The sequence below is a fragment of the Thunnus maccoyii genome, chromosome 22, assembly GCF_910596095.1.
Source record: "Thunnus maccoyii chromosome 22, fThuMac1.1, whole genome shotgun sequence".
NCBI lineage: Eukaryota > Metazoa > Chordata > Actinopteri > Scombriformes > Scombridae > Thunnus > Thunnus maccoyii.
The window spans coordinates 13,006,001-13,027,192 of record NC_056554.1 but is presented as its reverse complement, the minus strand read 5'-3'; the positions used below and the strand labels follow the sequence as shown (position 1 = coordinate 13,027,192).

At 40.4% G+C, this 21,192-nt stretch overlaps 2 protein-coding genes and 1 long non-coding RNA gene across 5 annotated transcripts; 1 reads left to right on the top strand and 2 right to left on the bottom strand.

The window, feature by feature from the left end:
- Nucleotides 1-213: 213 nt before the first annotated feature.
- On the bottom strand, nucleotides 214-8,797 carry slc16a13 (solute carrier family 16 member 13). Of its 2 annotated transcripts, none has more exons than XM_042400573.1 (8): nucleotides 8,656-8,797; nucleotides 8,116-8,328; nucleotides 7,069-7,124; nucleotides 5,245-5,475; nucleotides 4,179-4,322; nucleotides 3,845-4,101; nucleotides 2,993-3,524; nucleotides 214-1,664 (listed from the first exon to the last, which is right to left on the bottom strand). In XM_042400573.1, exons 4-8 carry the CDS (start codon nucleotides 5,471-5,473, stop codon nucleotides 1,426-1,428), a joined length of 1,401 nt encoding a protein of 466 aa, XP_042256507.1. In that variant the 5' UTR covers nucleotides 5,474-5,475; nucleotides 7,069-7,124; nucleotides 8,116-8,328; nucleotides 8,656-8,797; the 3' UTR covers nucleotides 214-1,425. The 2 variants fall into 2 exon arrangements, with proteins under 2 accessions (XP_042256507.1, XP_042256508.1); XM_042400574.1 differs by lacking the exon at nucleotides 8,656-8,797 and adding an exon at nucleotides 8,542-8,648.
- Nucleotides 8,798-12,089: 3,292 nt separating this feature from the next.
- bcl6b (BCL6B transcription repressor) lies at nucleotides 12,090-18,562 on the bottom strand. 2 transcript variants are annotated; one of them, XM_042402391.1, is made up of 12 exons: nucleotides 18,207-18,562; nucleotides 17,761-17,838; nucleotides 17,415-17,635; nucleotides 16,907-17,155; nucleotides 16,599-16,730; nucleotides 16,185-16,377; nucleotides 15,804-16,015; nucleotides 15,614-15,720; nucleotides 15,311-15,454; nucleotides 15,089-15,219; nucleotides 13,337-13,474; nucleotides 12,090-13,214 (listed from the first exon to the last, which is right to left on the bottom strand). In XM_042402391.1, exons 3-12 carry the CDS (start codon nucleotides 17,627-17,629, stop codon nucleotides 13,074-13,076), a joined length of 1,662 nt encoding a protein of 553 aa, XP_042258325.1. In that variant the 5' UTR covers nucleotides 17,630-17,635; nucleotides 17,761-17,838; nucleotides 18,207-18,562; the 3' UTR covers nucleotides 12,090-13,073. The 2 variants fall into 2 exon arrangements, with proteins under 2 accessions (XP_042258325.1, XP_042258324.1); XM_042402390.1 differs by having other exon boundaries at nucleotides 16,599-16,733; nucleotides 18,207-18,560.
- On the top strand, nucleotides 13,465-16,273 carry LOC121890112. Its single transcript, XR_006093693.1, has 3 exons — nucleotides 13,465-13,552; nucleotides 15,820-15,946; nucleotides 16,204-16,273. It is a non-coding gene; the product is annotated as an uncharacterized LOC121890112 (long non-coding RNA).
- Nucleotides 18,563-21,192: the final 2,630 nt, after the last annotated feature.

The following is a 21,192-nucleotide window of genomic DNA, read 5'->3' as shown; positions in this document are numbered from 1 at the left end:
CTCTTATGTGTGTTTACATGCCAAACTTTTACATCATACATTCAGAAACAGACGTAAATTACAAGTCTAGATACATCTTTATGACAGTAGAGTGTGTTTTACTGGCAAATCCTCAGCAGAGGGCGCCATCATGTCTTCTTCCAACCAAAGTGATGAAGCTTCTCGGCAAAAAGTCGACAGTGATGCTGCTACAAAAGACACATGGACACAATAAAACAAAATACACTTCTCTTTTATTGTAGATAAAGTGCAAAATATCACATTTTAAGTTTGAGAGTGGTAGGTTTAAGACTAGAAGGTCACAGCTTTGACTCTCCCAGGAAACACGTAGCTGGTTAAGACGAATGTCAACAATTACTGAAGCTCTTACTCTTCAGTAGCTGCCAGCAGGATGAAGTAAAATATTCAATCAAGAGCCTTTTGCTTTGCCAGGACGCCCACAGAGAAATTAGTGGACCAGTAACCAACAGGTCACAGTAACCCTGCAAACCTGTTGTTCATTCAGCTGTTCTAAAAAGCCAAATATCTGTTTACAAAGGCAGTCTTGGTTTATGGTTTACAAAAGTACAAAGTGTTTTGGCACACATCATTATTGTGCCATCAGAAAAATGCACTTGAGAAACAACAGTCTCTTATTCCTGTTTGGAGGAGAAATTCCTGAGTCTGAGAGGGAGAACAGTGTCGGTGTGAGCAGCTCTTGTTTTTTTTGTTTTTTTTTAGAGCTGCTGCCGTGCTCATAATGAATCAGTGTTAACAGCGAGCAGAGCGGTGCTGCTAATTATTAAGAAATTCTCTCTCTTGAATCCATAAATCTGCAGCCACACAAATCACACAGTTGTGTTAAGACCAAGAATCATTTGGACGACTTAATTCATCCATAGTTAAATGTCATTAGTGCTTCATTAATTGAATTTATATATAAAGAGGATAGTTAAAGATTAATTATGTAGGTAACATTTAAAATATACTACTAAGAGTCAGATTCACATTTTACATTCAAAGATTATAAAACTCTTTTTTTGCTTCTTGGCTCTTGAGTCAAATATGTGCAAACTTAATAGTTTGTGTAATAATACAACAGAAGTAAAACATCTCTTTTCCTATCTTGTATGTCATCTCACTGTGCGTGTAAAGCAACCACAGATCTGCACGTTGTAAATAACACGTTTAAATGTCCAGAGTCTTCTTTAAGGCAGGCGGCGCTGGCCTAAATATTAAACTGAGGTTACAATCTGTAACCGAGTTTTCACAGTAAGCTTCGGTCTTTACTTCTGGGACGGAGGTATGATGCAAACATGTAGCCTTTCAGCGACTTAATGTGACAGCAAACTTACTGCTGGCGTCTTCAGGTCTGAACTGAAGAGTACCAACAAGGTTCTTAACTCTTAACTTACACAGTCTTGCAGCTTATTGATCCAAATTATTTCACCTTTCAGACCATTCGGCTCCTCTATGATTCGTGTCAGAAGGCAAACTGTTCATCTGCTCCATCTCTGAATGTAGAGCCTTATTTTTGTTGTCAAGGGAACGTCTTTGCGGAGGCGGCGGATCCGTGCAGGAGAAGTAGTGAGGCAGAGTGGCCATGGTCAAGGTGCCGAGGATGAGGAAAGACCCCGCTACTATGAAGGAGGCGATGTAGTTGCCTGTGATGTCTTTGAGCAACCCTAGAGATAGAAGAGAAAAGATTCACGTTAAAACACAGAACACACAAATAAAAGGGCATAAAGATGTTACATAATAAATAAGAAATCCAAAGTCTGAAACAATCAAATGAAACTGATCCACTTAAGGGAAATAAATGAGGTGCACATAGTTGGTCTCATGGTGATTAAGAAAAACACTCATCGTAATGTAAACAAGAAGAAATAGTAGTAGATAATAGTGGCTTTACTGTAATTTGTGTTCATGCAGAATCATGTTTTTAAGAAGCTTTTAAAGTCTTATTACTGTGACATCTTTAAATGGTTAAACAAGATTAAGGGTCAGTTGACCCAGGTTTAATTTGCCCCGGCTTAGAGACTTCTGTCTTTGAGATTTCACATGACCAAAGAGAAGACTGGAGTGAAACTTAAGTTAAATGGACATTTTTTTACAGCAGACATTTTCATCTGTCTGTCAAACACAGCTGTAACTAATAGCATCACTAATTGCAGTAACTAGCTCCACCTGTGACCAAATATCTGCTGTGAAAATGTCCGAGAATATCTGATTTATTTGGCGGCAATAAATGAAGAGGAGCGCTCTGATGCTAGTGAGGCTATCACTATTCAGTTTAGTGAGATTTATTAATAAATCAAAATGACACATAAAGTACAGGATGGACAGGCTGAACATTTTTTATCTTCCAAAGGCGAGAGACGTGACCATTGTCGACTTTTATTGGAACTACTGTTGACAACTGAAACTGCAGCGAGTGTGTTTTGTGGATTGTCCAGCATGACAGGGACATTGAATCTGTAAAAACATGTTGCTGTTGTTTTTTTTTTTTTGGTATTTTTAATGCTTGAGCACCACAAACTAAATAATATTCACCTCCGTTGTGTTGGGGTGGGAGCAGGAATCTCACAGAAAACCTCAATAAATAAAACCAAATCTATCTGCATGACTGGATACCAATCCAGGTTAGTGAGAAAATACTTTGTTTTTATTTATTATATTATTATATTTGGGTGTTCTGACCCTCTCTGTGTGATAAGGTTGGCAATGGGGATCTAAGACTTAAAAAACTTTAAAAAAAAAAAAACAACAACAAGAGGAAAGAATAACAGTGAGGTTGACCCTGATTACTCCAATTAATGTTTGACTACTTTTAGCTTCAGTGTGTTAACTTGTGTTTACGGCCTGATTTAGGTCACTTTAGATAACATGGAAAAAAGGTGACATGACCCTCAATGGAAAGATATATTAACTCAATGTGCAATCAAATTAGCAAACTCCGTCCTTGAACCGCGTGATTTATTAAGTCAGTCTTGACTTTTTGTACTAGTCCTACCTGACAGAGGTGTCCCCAGCAGTCCTGCACCGCTCTCAATGAGCTGCAGCAGCCCGAGGGCTCCCATCATGCGCTCGACACCCACAACCAACGGCACCGCCGCAAAGACCACGGAGGTCAACGCTCCAGAGCAGAAGCCGTAGAGGAGGCTGATCACCACCAGGGCGTAGTAGGAACCGTACAAGGAGCTCACAGGCAGGAGCATGATAAACACCCCTGCCAGCGTCGTCCACAAGCTCAGCAAATGGATCAGCCGAAAGTGACCCAGGTCTGAGAACCAGCCCGACACTATGCGGCCAAAAATGTCCGTAGCGCCGGCAGCTGACATGACAAAAGCAGCCTGGTACTCTGAGAAGCCGGCTTGGCGGCTGTGGGCCACCAGGTGGAAATATGGCACGAAGTAGCCAACGTTAAGAAGAGTGATGGCCATGGTGTAGGTGACGTAAGGCCTCTCGCAGAGCAGCGACAGCTCCAGGTATGAGGAGACTCGGTGCAGCGCCGCAGCACATGACAACTTGCTCTCTGAATCCACCTGCAGGAGAGGAAATGCCGAGCTTCATCTTAACCACTTATTTCCTAAGATAAAAGTTATTTATCCTACTCAATACAGCAGACAACACGTGTGACAAGAACGTACAAAGTAAGAGAATGACGTCATGTCTGAAAGTAGTGACATTAAGTAATGACTTGATGATGTCATAAACCAGTTGTACCATTTTACTTCATGAGGTATTTTTTTATCTGTCAGCAACAGTTTTATCTTTTTCTTTGACATCATTTATTGAATCCAGCTCCCCTGCTGTACATATATGATGTGGTACAACAGGTGAAGACAGGAGAGTTTGGTCTCACCTTTGCTGGGGCTTTGGAGCGTCGCTTTGGACGGATGAGAGCCCCGCAGGGCACAATGTTGAGGCTCAGGCCCCCCAGAATCAGCAGGGCCCCTCGCCAGGCGTACACCTCCACCAGCAGCTGGAAGAGCGGGTTGAAAGCGAAGGAGGAGAGGCCTATGCTGGAGAACGCCAGTCCTAAAGCCAGGGTCCGCCGCCGTTTGAAGTTAGCCATGACTGTGGCCACCATGGGAGTGAAGACCAGCCCCCAACCCAAACCTGGAGGACAGAAGACGGAGATGTTTTGTAATCCAGTTATCCCCGAAGGAACAGGAACTACATGGCAGGCACGTTACCTGAAATTACACCCATAGTGAGGTAGAGGTGAACGAGACAGGTGGCCTGCGAGGCGAGTACGAGGCCGAGCCCAGCGAGACAGCCGCCCGTCATCACCACCACTCGGGCATCATATGCATTACACAGAGCGGCACCCAGAGGACCTGTGAAACAAACACACGCATCTCTGTTAGTCCAAATGTTTGCAGTCAACTAACAAACAGCTTTGTTTTTATCTTCGTCTGTGTTCTTTTTACTAAAACTAGAAATGAGAACGCTAACGCTAAAACCTTCCATCCATCATGCAGTTTCCTCATCTGGCATCATCATTATATGTCTGATATCAGCCTGTTTAATCTCTTCACTGAAGCAATATGATGTTTACAGTGAGAGAGATATGTTGTTCATGGCTGCACAATACCATCAAATGAAAATTTGTAGATACTTTGTGCAGTTTTTTTTCCTCCACATTTTCCCCAAAAGTCAGCCTGGTGTATTTGATATCCTTGAAAACATTTCGGAAGTTCATTAAGTTCAGTCATAAATGACCCAGTCAGTCATTACAAACCGATTGCTTGTTAAGTAGTTAATGAGTCACAGCCCCTCTGTCACAATCCACATAACACTGTTTCTCTTCCTGTGTGATTAATATGGATTTAATAAGAGAGAAGATACGAGATAATGGGTTTTACTTGGATAATGGAATAACAAATACTGCTGAAACAATTAGTGTGTTAAATTATGAGTCAATCAGCGGAAAATTAATCTGCAACAATTTAAAAAGTTGACTGTAAGTCATTTATCTAGCAAAACAAGAGTCTAAAATGTGAGGATTTGCTGCTTTTACATCAAAAATTTAATATATTTGGGCTTTCAAATGTGTTGGTCAAACAAAAAAAGCAATTTGAAGACGTCAGCTTGGGCTCTGACAAACTTTGATGGTCTTTTTTTGACATTTTTATAGACTGTATGATTAGAGCATTCATAAAAAAATAACCAACAGATGAATCCCTTGCTGAAACAATTGTTAGTCGCAGCTGTAATAACAAACAGCACGTTCATACTTTAACACACATAATGACTCACTGAAGAACTGCTGTGCCGCCAGGCCTGTTGAAGAGATCCAGGAGATGGCCTGAGCGCTCTCCTCGAAGTACTGGACAAACTCCACAAAAAAGATCCCCAAGCTACGCATCAGGCCGAACACAAGGCTGGTGCTGACAAACAGGGCCCCGACCAGCACCCAGCCCCAGCCTCCATCAGGGCCCTCGGCTTCATCACTCCGGCTCTCTGCTTTGGGCTCCAGGCTGGTCATGACTAAAAGAGATTTATCAGTAAAAATGAAAGGAAACAGAAGTCAGTGTGTAAGCAGATTGAGGAGGGTTGTTAGAGGACTAAGGAAGTAAAGGACATGAAGTCTCAGGGAAGAGGAAATGGAAGTGATAGCTCTCTTTCTTAAAGTGCGTGTGAAGAATCAGATCCTCTCTGCGGTTGTCAATAGCCGTAATCATTAACTCCTCACAAGACAATAAATTCCCTGGTCGTGCCGTGTCAGTTTGACCGGGCTGCTTAACAAGCTGCCCTTCGTTTGAGAACGAGATATAGGTGAGAGGTGAACTCTGACAATGACTGCTAAACAAGTGTTGATGGATCAGCTATGTGAAAATATTTGCTGAAGGACAACAAAGAGCCTTAAACAGTTTTCTCTTGATTTCTCTTTCCTGCTTTTCATAGACATGGATCAATGAGCTGAAAGTGACACAGAAAATAAAACTTATCTTTTTCATCTTCAATATTTCACAAGTTTTTGATTGAGTTTTGTTCTTCTTCACTTTGTCATTTAACGGTGTCAAATGGTTTATTTCTGCATTAAAGTAGTAATCAATGCAGTAATATGACACTCAATCATATATAGGCCACAATGCAATGCCACTTAGATCTTTATGAATGATTTACAAAGTCTGGTGCACCTTTGTATGTTCTCTCTAAACCTGGACTTTGTATGTATGAAGTCTGACTATGATGTAAACCATCAATTTGCTGATACTTCCGTTCTCAAAAACTCATTTTGAAACACATGTTTCTCAACATCCAGAATTTTGTGCACATAAACAAGAGCTCAAGTATCCATGCACTCACACACATGTCAAAGATGCACAGATATGTTTTTTAAAAAAACATGTAGAAATTGTAAATAACCTTTAAGCTGGTATCTCCATTCTACTGCTCATTTAAAACCCAGAAAACCACATTTTTTATTGCGTCACCACAGCAACACTTGGATCATTAGTGTTTATTTTAAAGAGGAAAAATACTCCTCAACATTTTGTACTGCTGACAGTAAAAAGCTCACATGGTACGTTCACTTTTCCCTTGAAAAAGGAACAGCTGCAATCTTTAAGTTCCTCTCTTTCAGCTACAGGAGCTGCAATTATTGACTTTCTCTGAACTACTATGATCAGAATTTCTAGAAGAATTCCCCCATTTTCACTTTGGTTGTCTTCCTGTCAGCTGTCAGCTTGTTCTGTTTGATTTCCTAGAAAAGAGTAAAAATAACCAACCTGAGTATTCTTAACTAATGGTAACAGTACTCTTGTCACGAGTGTAATATGTCAAAGCAAACCATAATTTAGACTATTTTTGTTTTACCCTCTGTTGCTCAAAAATAACCCGAAGCAACAAGAAGCACAGCACAGTGACCTGATCCATTCTTCACCTAATGCCACTCGCTCAAGTGCTGCAGGAATTACAGGAATTTGCAGCCAACACACTTAAACCCACAAGCACTGAAAGACTGAAAACAAACCTATCAGAAGTGAGAAAAACTGACTGATAAGGAGGAAAATTAAAGCATCTGTGTTTCAACATGTGCTGAATAGTTACTGAAAAGGCTACAGATCTGAAACCTACCTGCTGACGGAGAGGTGCAGGGAGGTCAGAAGCACCAGATTTAAGTGAGCCAAAAGCTGCAAGATAATAAAGGTTTTACATTAGAATCAATGTCACATGCAACGTGAGACATCGAGTGTTGTTTCCTGATCAAAACTGGGGCTGCAACATGCTGTTTTTTTATTGATTCATAGAATTCATTTGTAGTTTTGTACATAAATGGCCATCACAGCAAACCCAGAACATAATCAAAGTGCTTGTTATATCTGGTCAACAGTCTAAAACCCGGAGATGTTCAATTCACAATTATATAAGACAGAGAAAAAGTCGCAGATCCTCATATTTTGAGAAACTTTCATTCCAAATATTTGACATTTTTCGTTTATAAATGCATTATATGATGAATCCATTATCAAAACTGTTAACCATTTGATCAACTTATCATCATCCTGTTCTTTGTTTATCTGAATATGATTAATTTTGAATTTTGTGATTTATACATAATGTAATTCCAATAGTAAGAAGCTTTTCCAAATCAGAATTGTTCATAGAAAAGCTAATAAGTAATCCAAGCTGAGTTTATTTAATTAAAAAAAACTTTTACAACTGGTTTAATGTTTATACTTGCTCTGATCTTCTGTGTTATTTATGTCTGTAATAAAACATTTAATTAATTTTGAGTGTGCGGTACCAAAGACAAAAGGCTTATCTTGGCTAAATTCACATTTGTACACCACATAATGATTTTCCCATCAATTAATATGGAGATGCTTGATCAAGTAGTTTAGATCTGCCACTATTAGTCGATTGATCAATTATACAATGACAGAATGTTAATTGCCACCCATTTTAATAATTGATTACTCATAGAGTCATTATTTAGGTAAAACTGCCAAAATTCTCTTGTTCCGGCTTCTCAGATGTGAAGATTTTATTGAATATCTTTGGGTTGACTAAATTGATTAATCGAGGAGACAATCAACAGATAAACTGACAATGAAAATAATCCTTAGCTGCAGCCAAATCATAAACATACCGATTACATGGTCCTGCCATAAACAAACACACCTGCAAACACGTGCCGCTCCTGGCTTTGCTCCAAGCTGCTGCAGCCTCATGAAGACAGTCAGTCAGCTTCACTCAGGATTAATTACACAGTAGTGGGCAATTAGGCAAACGTGAACGCGCACTGGAAGCTGTGCATGTGGCCTCTTCAAATCATAACTCCACGTAAATGACGCAGCCTCCACTTGGCGCATGCGCACTAGCCGCCACACACAGCTGTAATGACAGAGTAAGAAAAACACAGGTGATATATTGGTTGTGCCGCTGTAATTCAGATATGTTATTATTGCTCTTTAGCTGTTGTTCTCAAGGTTTTTGCTAAAGCAGTGTTAGTTAGCTTATGATAACGTTTACTGTACGCTGTACTGTATTATTATTATTATTGTTAACCGTTTCATAACGGAAATCTTAAAGAATAACGTTACTCACAGAAGAAGGCTGTCACGTAAATGTTGTAGCGTTTTGAAAAAAGCCGTCTGAACATCATTTAAAGCGTTCACAGTCAACTTAAAGCTTTTCTCGGATGATATTAACTCTACTCACTCCCGGTCTGTCGATATTTGTCTGGAGAAACATGCGGTCCGCCGTCATAAAGTCGAAGGTCAGTGCAGCAAACAACCAGCTGACAGCGGGGAGCTCCCACCACAGCCAACCGTTGACGGTTTAAAACTACGCATGCGCACTCCGGGAAAATAACAATTATGATAACTAAATCACGCACAAAAAAGTCTAATTAAAAACTTCTGGGGAACATCTTTTAAATATATTCTGAGCATTTCTGTGACGTTATCATCAGTGGTGTAGCTAAGTATATTTACTCAAGGACTGTAAGTATAATTTTGGGGTACTTTCACTTACTTCACTCACTTCTACTTTCCATTTGATGCTACTATATACTTTCACTCCACTACACTTCAGAGAGAAACACTTTCTACTCCACTACATTTATCTGACAGCTTTAGTTTTCAGATGATGATTTGACACAATGGATAATATAACAAGCTTTTAAAATACAACACATTGTTAAAGATGAAACCAGTGGTTTCCAACCTTTTTGGCTTTTGATGTCTTACAAAAAGCAGTGTGTAGTCGGGGTCGCATTTCAGATGTCTATGAGTTGTTAACAGCTCCACCAAATAGTGATTTTTCCCTCTAAACTTCTCACATGGTTTCATTTCAATAAATGTTAAAAGGATCCAATATTTCACCAAAAATCTACGATTAGAGAAAAAGTCCAAAAACTGAAAACAGATTTGTGTATCAGAACTTGGCTTTTTCTTATTTTGTCTCCCATCAATCATCTCATGAGCCCTCAGATTTATCTGGTGACCCTTTGGAGGGACCCAACCCCTAGGTTGGGAACCGCTGGACTAAACTAACTGTATATAAAGTAGTTGAAACTAGCTCCACCTCCAGCAGCTACAACAGTAACATGCTGCTCTAACACTGATGTTTCAGTATTAATAATCTAATGATGTCATATATAATAATATATCACTCAGAGGGACCAAACCACTACTTTTACTTCAATACTTTAACTACATCAAGCTGATGTAGGAATGCAGGACTTTTCTTTATAATGAGGTATTGTTACATTGCTGTATTAGTACTTTTACTCACGTAAAGGATCTAATTACTTCTTCCAACTCTGGTTATCATTATTGTTTCCATAATTTTATTTTATTCGTTAAGTCTGGTAAAAACAAACTCAAAGCCCGTAAAGAATAGGTTCCGATTTTTTAACCTGTCTTAAAACAGTACTCATATGGTATCTACATTCAGTTTTTGTTGTAAGTAAGAAATAAGGGACAAATTCACAGATCTCATTCTGTTAAAATACCTTCTGAAGTTCAGCAAAAGTTAATATGGGGCTTCAGCAATCAGAGTTGGACAACTTGGTATCTTCCAAAGTTGCAGTCTCCTAAGTATGGAATTTCCTCTTTTTGAAACTGATAGACAGATAGCAAAGAGACAAGGCTGAAACAGTTAAAAACAGATACACTCACCTGCCAGTTTATTAGGAACACCCAGATAAAACTAATGCAGTAAGATACAACAGCACTGCAACAAATCCTACCTTCATGAAGGTTATAAGGTTCAGTTTTAGTTTAGTTTACTTTAGTTTAGTTTAGTTTATGGTCATTTTAGAGGCTGTAGTTTGTGGTGCTGTTGAACTACAGTAAGTTATACTGAGAGGCATTTTTTTAAATATTTTGTCCCTGCTATTTTGATGAATGAGGGTATAAAAACTTCTCTAAAACAGATTTACTAGAAACTGAAGATTATAACCTTCATGATGGTCAGATTTATTGCAGGACTGATGTATTATACTTCACCAGTTTTTACCTTTTACTTAATAAAACTGGCAGGTGAGTGTATAACACAACCAAACAGACAAATAAAAATAAGTTTAACAGCCCTGTTAATGTCCACAAGACTAACACTAGAGGGAGACAACCACAAAGTCTTAAAATCTCAACTGCCTAGAAATTGCTTTTAGGTTATTTCTCTCTCTGTTGGACAGTCTCACTATAAGAGGCCTCACTTTCCTGAGTCTGGAAGAGATGATTGTATGACTCAATTAATAAATGGTTTCATGAATGAAGTCATTTACTAGCCTATAACCTTTTACAGGGATATAGGGCGGTTTGATATGTTTATTTTTGCAACATATGTTGATCTCTTTTACATTATATCATTTGCTTTGTTCTTGTTCTTCACAAATATATGTAGGTTTATGAGCACATTTGTGGGTTTAATTTTGTACATATATTAGTGGCTGAATTGAATTCTCTCAATATTTCAGCTGATAGTACATGTTGGATGTTCCTCAATGAATCACTTGATTGTAAAAAAAAATTAAAGCAAATTTAACTCTTTTTTTATTCCCTCACTTGACTACATATGGCTTGCTGATATTTATATGCAGTATCTATATGTCAGAACAGAAACATTGTTTTTCTCTGCCCACAAACACACACACAGGTAAAAAACTATCTGACTACCTGCATGTCCGCCGTACATACAGGGTTTGGTTCACTGATGCTTTGTGTGACAAGAGGAAGGAAATACTTCTCTGAAACATGTTGACACAATAGCATTTATTGAAGGAATCAAGTTGCAAGTTCCTGAATTTGTTTTTGTACTTTCAATAAAATACACAGTAGGTTACTGGTAATATTAACTTCATGAAATAACTTGCTGCACAGTTCCCATGTTGTAGTCACTTCCTGAAATTGGTTCCACTAAAACATCTTATCTTGACTTTTCAGAACTGACTTGCGGGGAGATCCCTGACACTCAATCATTTGCCGCAAAATTAAGAGCAGAGTTCAGGCTGGGTTAAAAAAAAACATATATGTCATTGGTTTAATATTTTTAGTGGAAGGTGGGGTGGGGGTGGGGGGGCGAAGGTTGGAAAGTCCCGTCACACTTCCAATGTTTGTCTGCTGAGCACGGACAATGAGCGCAGCTAGCCACAACTCATCAGGGAGCAGGAAGCAGGGATGACAGAGGGTGGGAGAGTTCAGCAGGAGTTTGCAGCTCCCTCAGTCACCCCCATCACCCCTCAGGAAACACCAGCGAGCTCACACACGTGTTGTCGCCTGGTAGTGTGTGTACCCAGTCCTAGGACCCTGGAGGAAGCAGGTGCCCAAAGCTTCATTGTTTCCACGCCAAGCACCAAGAAAAAAACACAACAAAAACCTACAAAATAGCGGGACAGATATGACTTTAGAGAAGACGTGATTCATGGGTAGAAAGAGTGCGTTAATGAGAGGAAGGAAGTTCAGGGAGGAGAAAGGCTGAAGGAGGGAAGTGTGGCAGAGTGCTTTGTGAGCCATGTTATTATATTATTGTTGAAACCAGAGACTATTTAGATAAACCAGACCAAATTCCAAGTGTGACTTTCGTTACACATTCAACATAGTCAAACATATGTCATACAGTATATTTAATGAGACACTGAGCACCAAAGATCCAATTGATAAAAAAAAGATTTAATTTATTTTGTACAAAACCATCTTTGTCCAGCAAATGAACTCATACACATACAAATTTTATATTATTATTAATTATCCAATTGCTTACAGTTGTCTTATTCAAATGCTCCTGTCAGAAAACAATATATCATTTCATTTCTTTACTTTATGTTCAGTACAAGACAACTAAGTCCTTTGCCTGCTTGGACTGCATATTTAAGTTTATTCAAAGAACATGCCGGCCCCAGGCCTCAAGGTTAAGATACATTTGAGTTAAATACACATTTAAGAAGAAAACTTCAGGATCTTAACACTGAGTAAGTTCTCTCCTAGACTTAAAACACATCATAATTTATTTATTTTTAATTTTCCAATGCTTACTTCCTAATGCATTTAAGTCAACGTTGTCAGTTAGTTCAAAAATCACCACCACTCCTTCATAAAACTTCCTTTATCTTTCTTTTCAGACCGTTCGCATACTCAAACATCTAGAAAATTCTTTGCACACAAAACCAAAAATATTCCTCCTTTCCTTGTCTCATTCCTTTCTTTCTTTCTATCCCTTCACAAACCTTCAAAAACACTTTCACTAACATTATCTCACAAAAAAAGCCACCCCAGAATCCCGTTAAACCTTTAGATTCATCTGAATATTGCTAAAAATGAGTTCACATCATCCAAAAAACATGATTTTCAAAGTCATTTTTAAATGTCTTTCTCTTTCTTCAAATGCAATCAGTTTGAATTTTTTTACAAGTGGTCAACTAACCAGTGTGTTAAAGTAAAATTAGCTCCTCATATTCAAAAAGTAGCTGCTGATACAACTTAAAAATTGCTGAACCTCACTGGATCAGGGGTCATTCATACAATGAGTTATGTTTATTTGCCCTGTTGTTTCACCAAATTTCACCAAAGTAGTATTCTGTCCAATAGGCTACAGTCAAGACTGATGACCAGCTGAAAATGGGGGTCAAAAGGTCTTCAGCAGGCCTGCAGAATAGGCTGGTAGGGTTCAGTCAGGACCTTGTAGCGGATCTTGGTGTTGGTGACGGCCCCGTGTTTCTGACGCAAGTGAAGACGCAGCTGGCTCTTGTGGCGGAAGTGAAGGTCGCACTTCTCACACTGGAAGACAAGAGATCAGCAGATTAGACGTGACAGGGCAAAGATAAGGGTCTTTCATAACCATTTTTTATTCTTTTATTGGTCAAACAGGCAGTGTGTGTGTGTGTGTGTGTTGGACTCACAGTGTAAGGCTTCTCTCCAGTGTGAATGCGCAGGTGACTCTTCAGGGTCTGCAGGTGGCGGAAGCGGGTGCCGCAGGTGTGGCACGGGTAAGGCTTCTCCCCTGTATGGATCAGGACGTGGGCCCTGAGATGGGCAACCTGTAGCACCAAGACAGACCACATAAATAAGCTGAGAGGTTGACAAGTTGAACAAACCAGCTGGAGCACTATGAAAAGGTAAGTTTTGTAAGCTAAAAATCATCCATGAGACACTAAATTCACCGTAAACGCTCAAATAAAAGTCCGGTGTCAGGTTCACTATGTTCTCTCTCTCCGCAGGAATCAAAACAAAGCAATAAAAGTGAAATTCAAACTGTTTTCCATATGGCAATAAGCAAGCGCTCTGTCCACAGAAAGTCTGTTTAAAGTCTGGATTAAAGTCTTACAGGATGTCTTCACATCATACATCGGTTTTCTTGATAGATGTTAGATTTTTTAAATGGGTAACTCTTGCTTTTGGAATATCAATGCAAAAGGATTCAGATACCAATTACATTGAATAAAATTGTCACCTGCTCTTTCAAATAAGTGACACTTTTACAGTTTTTAGACCGAATTGTTTGTTGTTTTTTTTACTTAGTTTTTTTAGTTCAATGGAGGCAAATATTTTTTCAATAATATAACCTAAATTTGCAGAAAAGTTAATTAATGAGGCAGCCCATCACTCAGCGGTTTACTGACCTGGGCATTAATGTAACTGATACATTTCTAATCCTTTTGCAACTAACTTTCTTACTCTTATGGACCAGCTGAAGTGCAGTCTGAACCACTTATTACCACTGTCAGTTGCAGGTTGTGTAAATCCCATACAGATGAATAACCTTCCCTAATTAAATTATACCTATTCTAGTGCATCCTGATCTTCCTCTTCAAATCATTTGTTAATACATTAGACAGCATTATGACTTCCTTTATCTGGAACCGTCAGCCGCCTCGACTACCAATGAAAACACATATGATGATGTACTGGGCTGCTACTAATTCTACACTGGCTCAACTCTCCAACTGCCACACCTTTAGCACATTACATAAAAAATAAAGTTGTAAAATCACCTTTCAAAATCTAGATACAGGTAAGACGTCACTTTGACTGGACTCTTTTCTCCTTAAAATCTCCAATTCATTCACATCGCTTATTTAAAACGTCTCTACTAGGCAAAACTTTCCACTGGCACAACATGGGCACTGAGTCATCCGCTGATCTCTTATCAAGACGATCTCATCTAAAAACAATTTCACATATCATTCACATACAAATTCAACATTTTATGCACCAAATGCTCCCTCAGTTTCCTTGCTTAACCCCCATGTAATCGCTGCAGTTCTATTTTCACCCTTCATCTTTTAAAAGGCATAATTTCTATAATAATAAGCTCATACAGAAGCAAAATTTCAGTCTCAGGCCTTAAAAAGCTGACTGAGACTTAAATACTAGTCTTTCAGACAGTCTTTGGCTTTCTATTTTAGAGAGAGTCCACACTTCCTCTATTTGAGTCCAAAATTGTTTTATACAATGTAAAACACATCACCATAGATACTGGACAAAACAAAAATTGTCAGAACTGTTTCCTGAGGTGAGCTCACAGTTTCCTCAAAAGCAGAGGCAGATTGTGCTGCCTTTTCCACGTTGCTTGCCCGACTTTAAAACCACATCAAGCACATATTTACACACACACACACACACACACACACGCACACAGGGTTAATTCTCACCTGAACAAATCGTGCGCCGCAGGTGTCACAGCGGTAGGGCTTCTCTCCAGAGTGAATGCGAGAGTGAGTCTTCAGGTTGGCCGGTCGGTTGAACTGGGCCCCGCACACGTTACAACGGTACGGCTTGTCACCTGCCAGGTTGAGGGTCACTGTTAGATATTGTTTTTGAAAATTTTTTAAAACAAAGACAGAAAAAAGAAGGAGTTTTTATTACAGCCTCACCTGAGCAGGTGGTCTTGGTTCCTCCGATGTTGCCAGAGTAACAGTATGGCACATAGTAGTTCTCTCTCTTTATTGCCTGCTGGTTGTGAAGGGCAGCTTCTGGATCAGTAGGGTGAAGTTTTGGGAAAGTGGTGCAGGGTGAGACTGAGGAAGTAGGCAAAAAAAAAAAAAAAGCATAAACATATTGCATGCATTGATTGTGATTCTACAGTTTGGAGGTGTATGTTTGAAATACTAAAATATCTGAGGCATAATCTGTTTAAATGTGATATTTCTGCAATCAGACAGAGGTTTGGCTCGTACCTGTTCCCTCCTTGTGAGTGGGAGACAATGTTTGGTGATCCACAGAGGGGGGTGGCCCGAGGGGAGGGGCTCGGCCAGAACCCTCGTAGCAGGAGGCCTGCCCCTGTCTGGTGGAGAGAGGTTCATAATCTTGAAAATGCAAACTAACTCCACTTCATGAAATAATCCAATTTAATTTCCCATTTCTTACCTATCAATCTGACCAGGCACTTCTCCAGACCACGCCTCTGTTGGTGCTTTCGGTGTCATGGTCATCCTGTCGGCAATGGGGGATGGGTGACTTTGCGGTTCCTCCGTCTCCTCTTCTTTCACCGTTGTTGCAGCACAAAGAGGGTTAAGGACAATGTACTTGTATTTTTTCCAATTGCAGGCCTTTGGGTCTGGTGTGGCTTTGGTATCACTCTGAAGAAATAAAGATGAACACAGTCAATTAACTCTAATTTACCTGTAAAACAAAACTTCCAGGTGGTAACTTAAGCTGCATTTACTACCACATAGTGAAAACCACTTGATAGTTTTCATAATTATCCCGAAATTTTTAGATTTTTGCATTTATTTTCTTGAAACTTACCACAAGGTTTTTGTTACAGGTGTTAGACTCAGCTGGAGAGTTCGGCTGGCAGCTGGAGCGGGCAGGGCTGTCTGGAGATGGAGTTGGGCTGCCCATTAGGGGCGACTCAGGCTCTCCTTTCAGCTCCTTTGACCCGGGCTGGCTGGTTGGGAAAGCCCCTGGCTTGAGAGAGCCCCCGCCTTCCGCTGGGACCCTGCGGGAAACAAAACAAATGCTGTAATGAGCTAAACATGTCAACAGACAAAGACACACAAACACAAGCAGCAGCATTTGTGGTAACTTGCAAACACACACACATCAATTCAAAGATCTCCAAAGTGAAAATCAAGTAGGTGCGAGCATCACGTTCATACTCTACTTTCTTCTACCTCCATCTCAATACATGATTTACAATGACACACAGTCTTTTCTCACCTGGTTGCTCCTGCCGTTGGGGGAAATTGCTGCGGTCCTGGATAAGGCAGGTCCCCTCCTTTAGGGGCTACAGAGGCTACAGACACCCTGGAATCCAGCTCCAATTGGGGGTGTCTTGCACTCATATTCTCCCTGCTGAAAAACAAAAATACTGTCAACCACTCAAGTCAAAAACATGCAAGACTGCACTTTAAAATCCATCCTATTGGAATCATACTGTATCTTTTGAATTATTTATTATTTATCCATAAAATCTGTCCATGCCCTGATGACATGTGTTCTCTCTAGTGATCTTTTCAGCTCTTCACCTGTGCAGCTGCATGAAATCCCGGCAGGTATTGACCACATGGTCCATCTGCAGGTGGGTTGCAGCGGCGAGCACCCCGGGGACGATGCTTGGCGTCAGGGGCAGGCGGGAGGTGTACATGAAGTCGAGCAGCAGGGAGACGCTGGATGGGTCCAAGGTGTTAGGGAGAGACACGGTCATGAGTTGCTCCCTGCTGCCACTGCAGCCCTGAAGCAGCACACGACGGGTGTACAGCGAATAGAAGAACCCACTGAGAGGAAAGAGGGAAAAAGAATTATTTATGGTAGGATATGCAATTAATGGATGGATGCTTGATGTGTTTTTTAAGGGATTTAAGGCAGAAATAGTGGGAAAAGGTGGGAAAGCAGCACAAACAGAGGACATATATACTATTTCACTAGACAAATCAAACATAGAAATGTGTAAAAAGCTGATAACATAAAACATTCTGTCATTAAAGGAGAAGAGGGCTGCAGAGGGACTATTTTGTGTAGAGTTCATACACCAACCTGCAGGCCACCAGCACTGCACAGTGTGCCCGTAGGTGCACGTTGCCAACAACCAGGGTGGTGTCAGTCAAGATGTTGCGGTGCCGGAGTTCGTTCAGGTTCAACAGCACATCGTTGGAGTGGCGAGTGAACTCTTTCACATATCCTTCAGCTGGGGCCGCTGCCCTCAGCTCCTGCCTTCTGTCAACCCTGTATCCTTCCACTACTTCCATCATGCTCTTCTGTATTGAATGAAAGGAGGAAAGAGATCATTTGAGAGTTACTCGCAATGCATGCATTTGAATTTGAGTATTTGCATGCAAAAAATGAGATATTTTCCAAAGTCTGGTGTGCAGTAATGACCTACCTGTGTGTAACTTATAGAATAAATAGATTGGAGTGTCCCAGACACATCTGTTAGGTGAGACCAGCTCCCTACTCGTACCTGAAAGAAGTAAAAAAAATTATTTCTCGTGCATGTTTGAGTTTCACTGTCCAAATTATTGCAGCCAACAAAGAAGTTGCAAATGCAGCAGTAATAATAAGTAATAATTAGAGAGTTAAGCAAGTAAAACAGACATTAAATGTTGCGAAAAATCTAAAATTAAACACTCAAAGTCACTCAAAGCAATTTAAATCAATGAACAGATGTATGTTCATCCTTATCTGACTAAATCTAACCATTACGCGATTATGTTTCCAAACTTAATGGTTAACTTTTAAGGATTAATCAAGAGATGAAATGAAATCATAACCATAAAATCCAAGCAAGCAGCTATCAGACAGACAAAAAAAAAACATTTTCCAACTCACCCCGACCAGCAGGGACGAGAACTAACGTGCACCGCACTGACGTCAAACCCCTCAGCTCAGTATTCAGGTCTACAATCAAAGACGTGGAGCAGGGGCACAGCCTCCACTGGCTCTCAGCAAAACTGTGAGGGAAGGCTGAAGGGAGGGAACTCTTTATAATGTCGCGCAGGAAGCCCCCATACAACCAGAGCTGCTCGTTTCCTCTTTCCTCAATGGCCCACGCGTACAATGGAAGCAACGCAGGAAAAGCCCTGGCCCATGCCCCGGGCTCCAAGTATTTTTAGTGGGCTATTAGTTTTTCTAAACCCCCATAGCTCTGAGCGAAGTAATGGCAGGAAAACATAGTGTGTTTCTGTGCCACGTTGAAAAAATATATATGAAGACCCTCGGGGAGGCGCGCTACGTGCCTGACTGTCCAGGGGTAAGCCAGAGAATATAAACCTTCCCCCACCAACGCTTTCCTATACCCTTCACCTCTCTCCAGGACAGAGGAAACCGTCTGAGAGGAAGCTGGAAGACTAATTTATTGTTGGATAAACAAGCTGTGCCCTGGTCATTAAGTCGTATAAAAAAAATGTATCATTCTTACAAGTTTCACTCATATTTTGGTGCATGATTTCATCCTAATTTCTCAGGATATTATTTAAAGATAAGAAGCAATGGCATTCAAATATAAACTGTGTCATTGCTGAGTTGGCCAGTTCATGTAAAGGGAGATTAATAATTGCTCCACAACACTGTTCGGAAGCTTCTGGCATGCTGCCTGGGAGCACAGGAGACGTGTTATGAGGACAAAGAGGAAGGAAGCGAGACAAAATCGATCGTTCGAGATGGGAGACACCTCCTCCTGATGGTGAAAAACAACCTTTACCCCGGCCTGACTGAGAGAAATGCAGCCGACAGATGTGCAGGAACTGCCCTGCACACACACACACACACCCCCACACACACACACACACACACTTCTGTATGCATCCTGCGAAGCTGCTCAGAGACATGGATGAAAACGCCTCCGCAGGACATCCGTCAATAATAAAGCAAGCAGGAGACAAGGGAGGAGAAATGGAGATGGGGGGGAGGAGGGGGAGTGTTATGGAGCAAGGGGACAAGGGCTCAGGGGTCACGAATAACTAAAAAACAAGCGGAAAGTTACCTCATCCTCAATGCAACCTTGGGTTCACAGAGAAACCAGATACAAGACAGTTAATTGACACTCTGCAAAAACGAACTATGAACTGTATTTCCTTCAGATCAAAATAATTCCTAAAAGAAGACTTTGAAGGAGCAGACGAATCATCAAGGTTGATGATGGATAGAAATAAAAATATAGAGAGAGATAAGCGCTCCTTGCACAAAAAGCTGAGATTGCCTAATGCTGCAAGTGGTCATATGATTAATAAAGAGAAGATTGTTTTAATTTCCACCCATAAGATTGAATACTGCACCCAATTAAGCTATAATGTGAAAGAAAAATGTGGAATTTCTTAAATTTTATGTGCAAAAGTGCACCTGAATTTACATTTTTGTCTTTTAGCTTTTAAGTGTATTGCAGAAAACTAGAAGACACTTCAGTACTCCTGAATGATGCACAAAATTTGAGTTATTGAGAATAGTTTTTGACTCCTAATGGTGAAAAACAACCCACCCTTGTACACCACCTTGCAAGTCTAGTTTAGTTTTTAGCTGCTACTCGTAAAATAGTAAAATGTCTTTTATAAACTTTGTAATACAAGTTTTATGAAAAGCAAATGAGTCAAACATGGAATAAAAAACAGACAACATGACCATGTATGGGTATAAATCCTTTGAAAATGTGAATCGGAAGTAAAGTGTTTGCATGGGGGTGTAGAGCTCGTGTGCGTGTCCTTGTGCTTTTATTTGTTTGGATGGAGGTCGGATCAATTGTGTGCTTTGTAAAAAAAAAAAAAAAGGAAAAAAACCATAAAGGAAAACAACGATTAAGAAAACAGAGAGGGAGATGTAGGTCTCGGCTACTTCCAGGCATTGTGAGAAGAACGGATGAGGGGGGCGGTTGAGGAAAAGTGAGAACATTACTAAACAGGTTCACCAATGGGCGGAAGCCATTGAGTCTATCCCGTCTGCATCTTACCACGACTGTCAGTGTCCATCAGCGACCCACTGGCCCTGTTTGTGATGAAAGGAATAATTGTTAATATTGGCAATCAAGCTGATGATATGGAGTGACTTTTCTTAGCTTTTGTCAATGAAGAGCAAAGTCTGTTTATGGAAATGTAAAAGAAAATCAATTCTTCAATTGTCACTCCTCATCAAACAAAACAAAAGCAGGGATTCCCCTCGTTTTGCGATTTCCTGGTTGCCTGGACAGAACTACATATTGTTCATCTGATAATGTATGGCCTGAAGTCATGCTTTGACTTCAAATCCCCCAGTTGGTGCCAAAGTGTTGATGGCTCCTGCAACAATAACACACAGATCTGCCTAAACTGTTTCTTCCTGTGATTGCAGAACACTCTGGACATATAAGGGCAAACACTGCAGAGCTACTGGAAGGAGGAGCAGGAGAAGGAGGAGGAGAAGGAGGAGGAGGAGGAGGAGGAGGAAGCGGGGATATCCCAGGGAGCGGCCTCGGCTGTTTGTCCACTTATTGGCGGGGATGGACTTGGAGATGAAAAATAAATAATAAAGTTATGAAACCCTTCCTTTGAAGAAGCGCCTTGGGGGAAGCAGTGGACTTCCAACGTGGTACTGGGTGGGGTGGGAGGAAGAAGAAGGAGGAGGAGGAGGAGGGTGGAGAGGGTAAAGGGAAAGGGACGGTTGACCCAGATCTCATGAACCGTAAAAATATTAAAGCATACATTTGACCTCCATACTCACTGCTGCTTGCAGGATGGAAAACAACTCGATATTGACGTTAACATGTCCATTAAGACCAGACTATGTGCTCAGTAAGCTGATACATGTACAGTCCAAGAAATATTAAATCAAATGAACATAAAACAAACTT

Excerpts from the sequence above, each read along its gene's own strand:
- bcl6b (XM_042402390.1), bottom strand. The coding sequence starts at position 17,629 with ATGATGGAAGTAGTGGAAGGATACAGGGTTGACAGAAGGCAGGAGCTG. Across the intron at positions 17,156-17,414 it reads GCAGTGCTGGTGGCCTGCAG|TGGGTTCTTCTATTCGCTGT; the intron begins GTTGGTGTATGA and ends CTTTCCTCTCAG. Across the intron at positions 16,734-16,906 it reads GATTTCATGCAGCTGCACAG|CAGGGAGAATATGAGTGCAA; the intron begins GTGAAGAGCTGA and ends TTTGTTTTTCAG.
- slc16a13 (XM_042400573.1), bottom strand. The coding sequence starts at position 5,473 with ATGACCAGCCTGGAGCCCAAAGCAGAGAGCCGGAGTGATGAAGCCGAG. Across the intron at positions 4,102-4,178 it reads CACTATGGGTGTAATTTCAG|GTTTGGGTTGGGGGCTGGTC; the intron begins GTAACGTGCCTG and ends TCTGTCCTCCAG. Across the intron at positions 1,665-2,992 it reads GCTGGGGACACCTCTGTCAG|GGTTGCTCAAAGACATCACA; the intron begins GTAGGACTAGTA and ends TTCTATCTCTAG.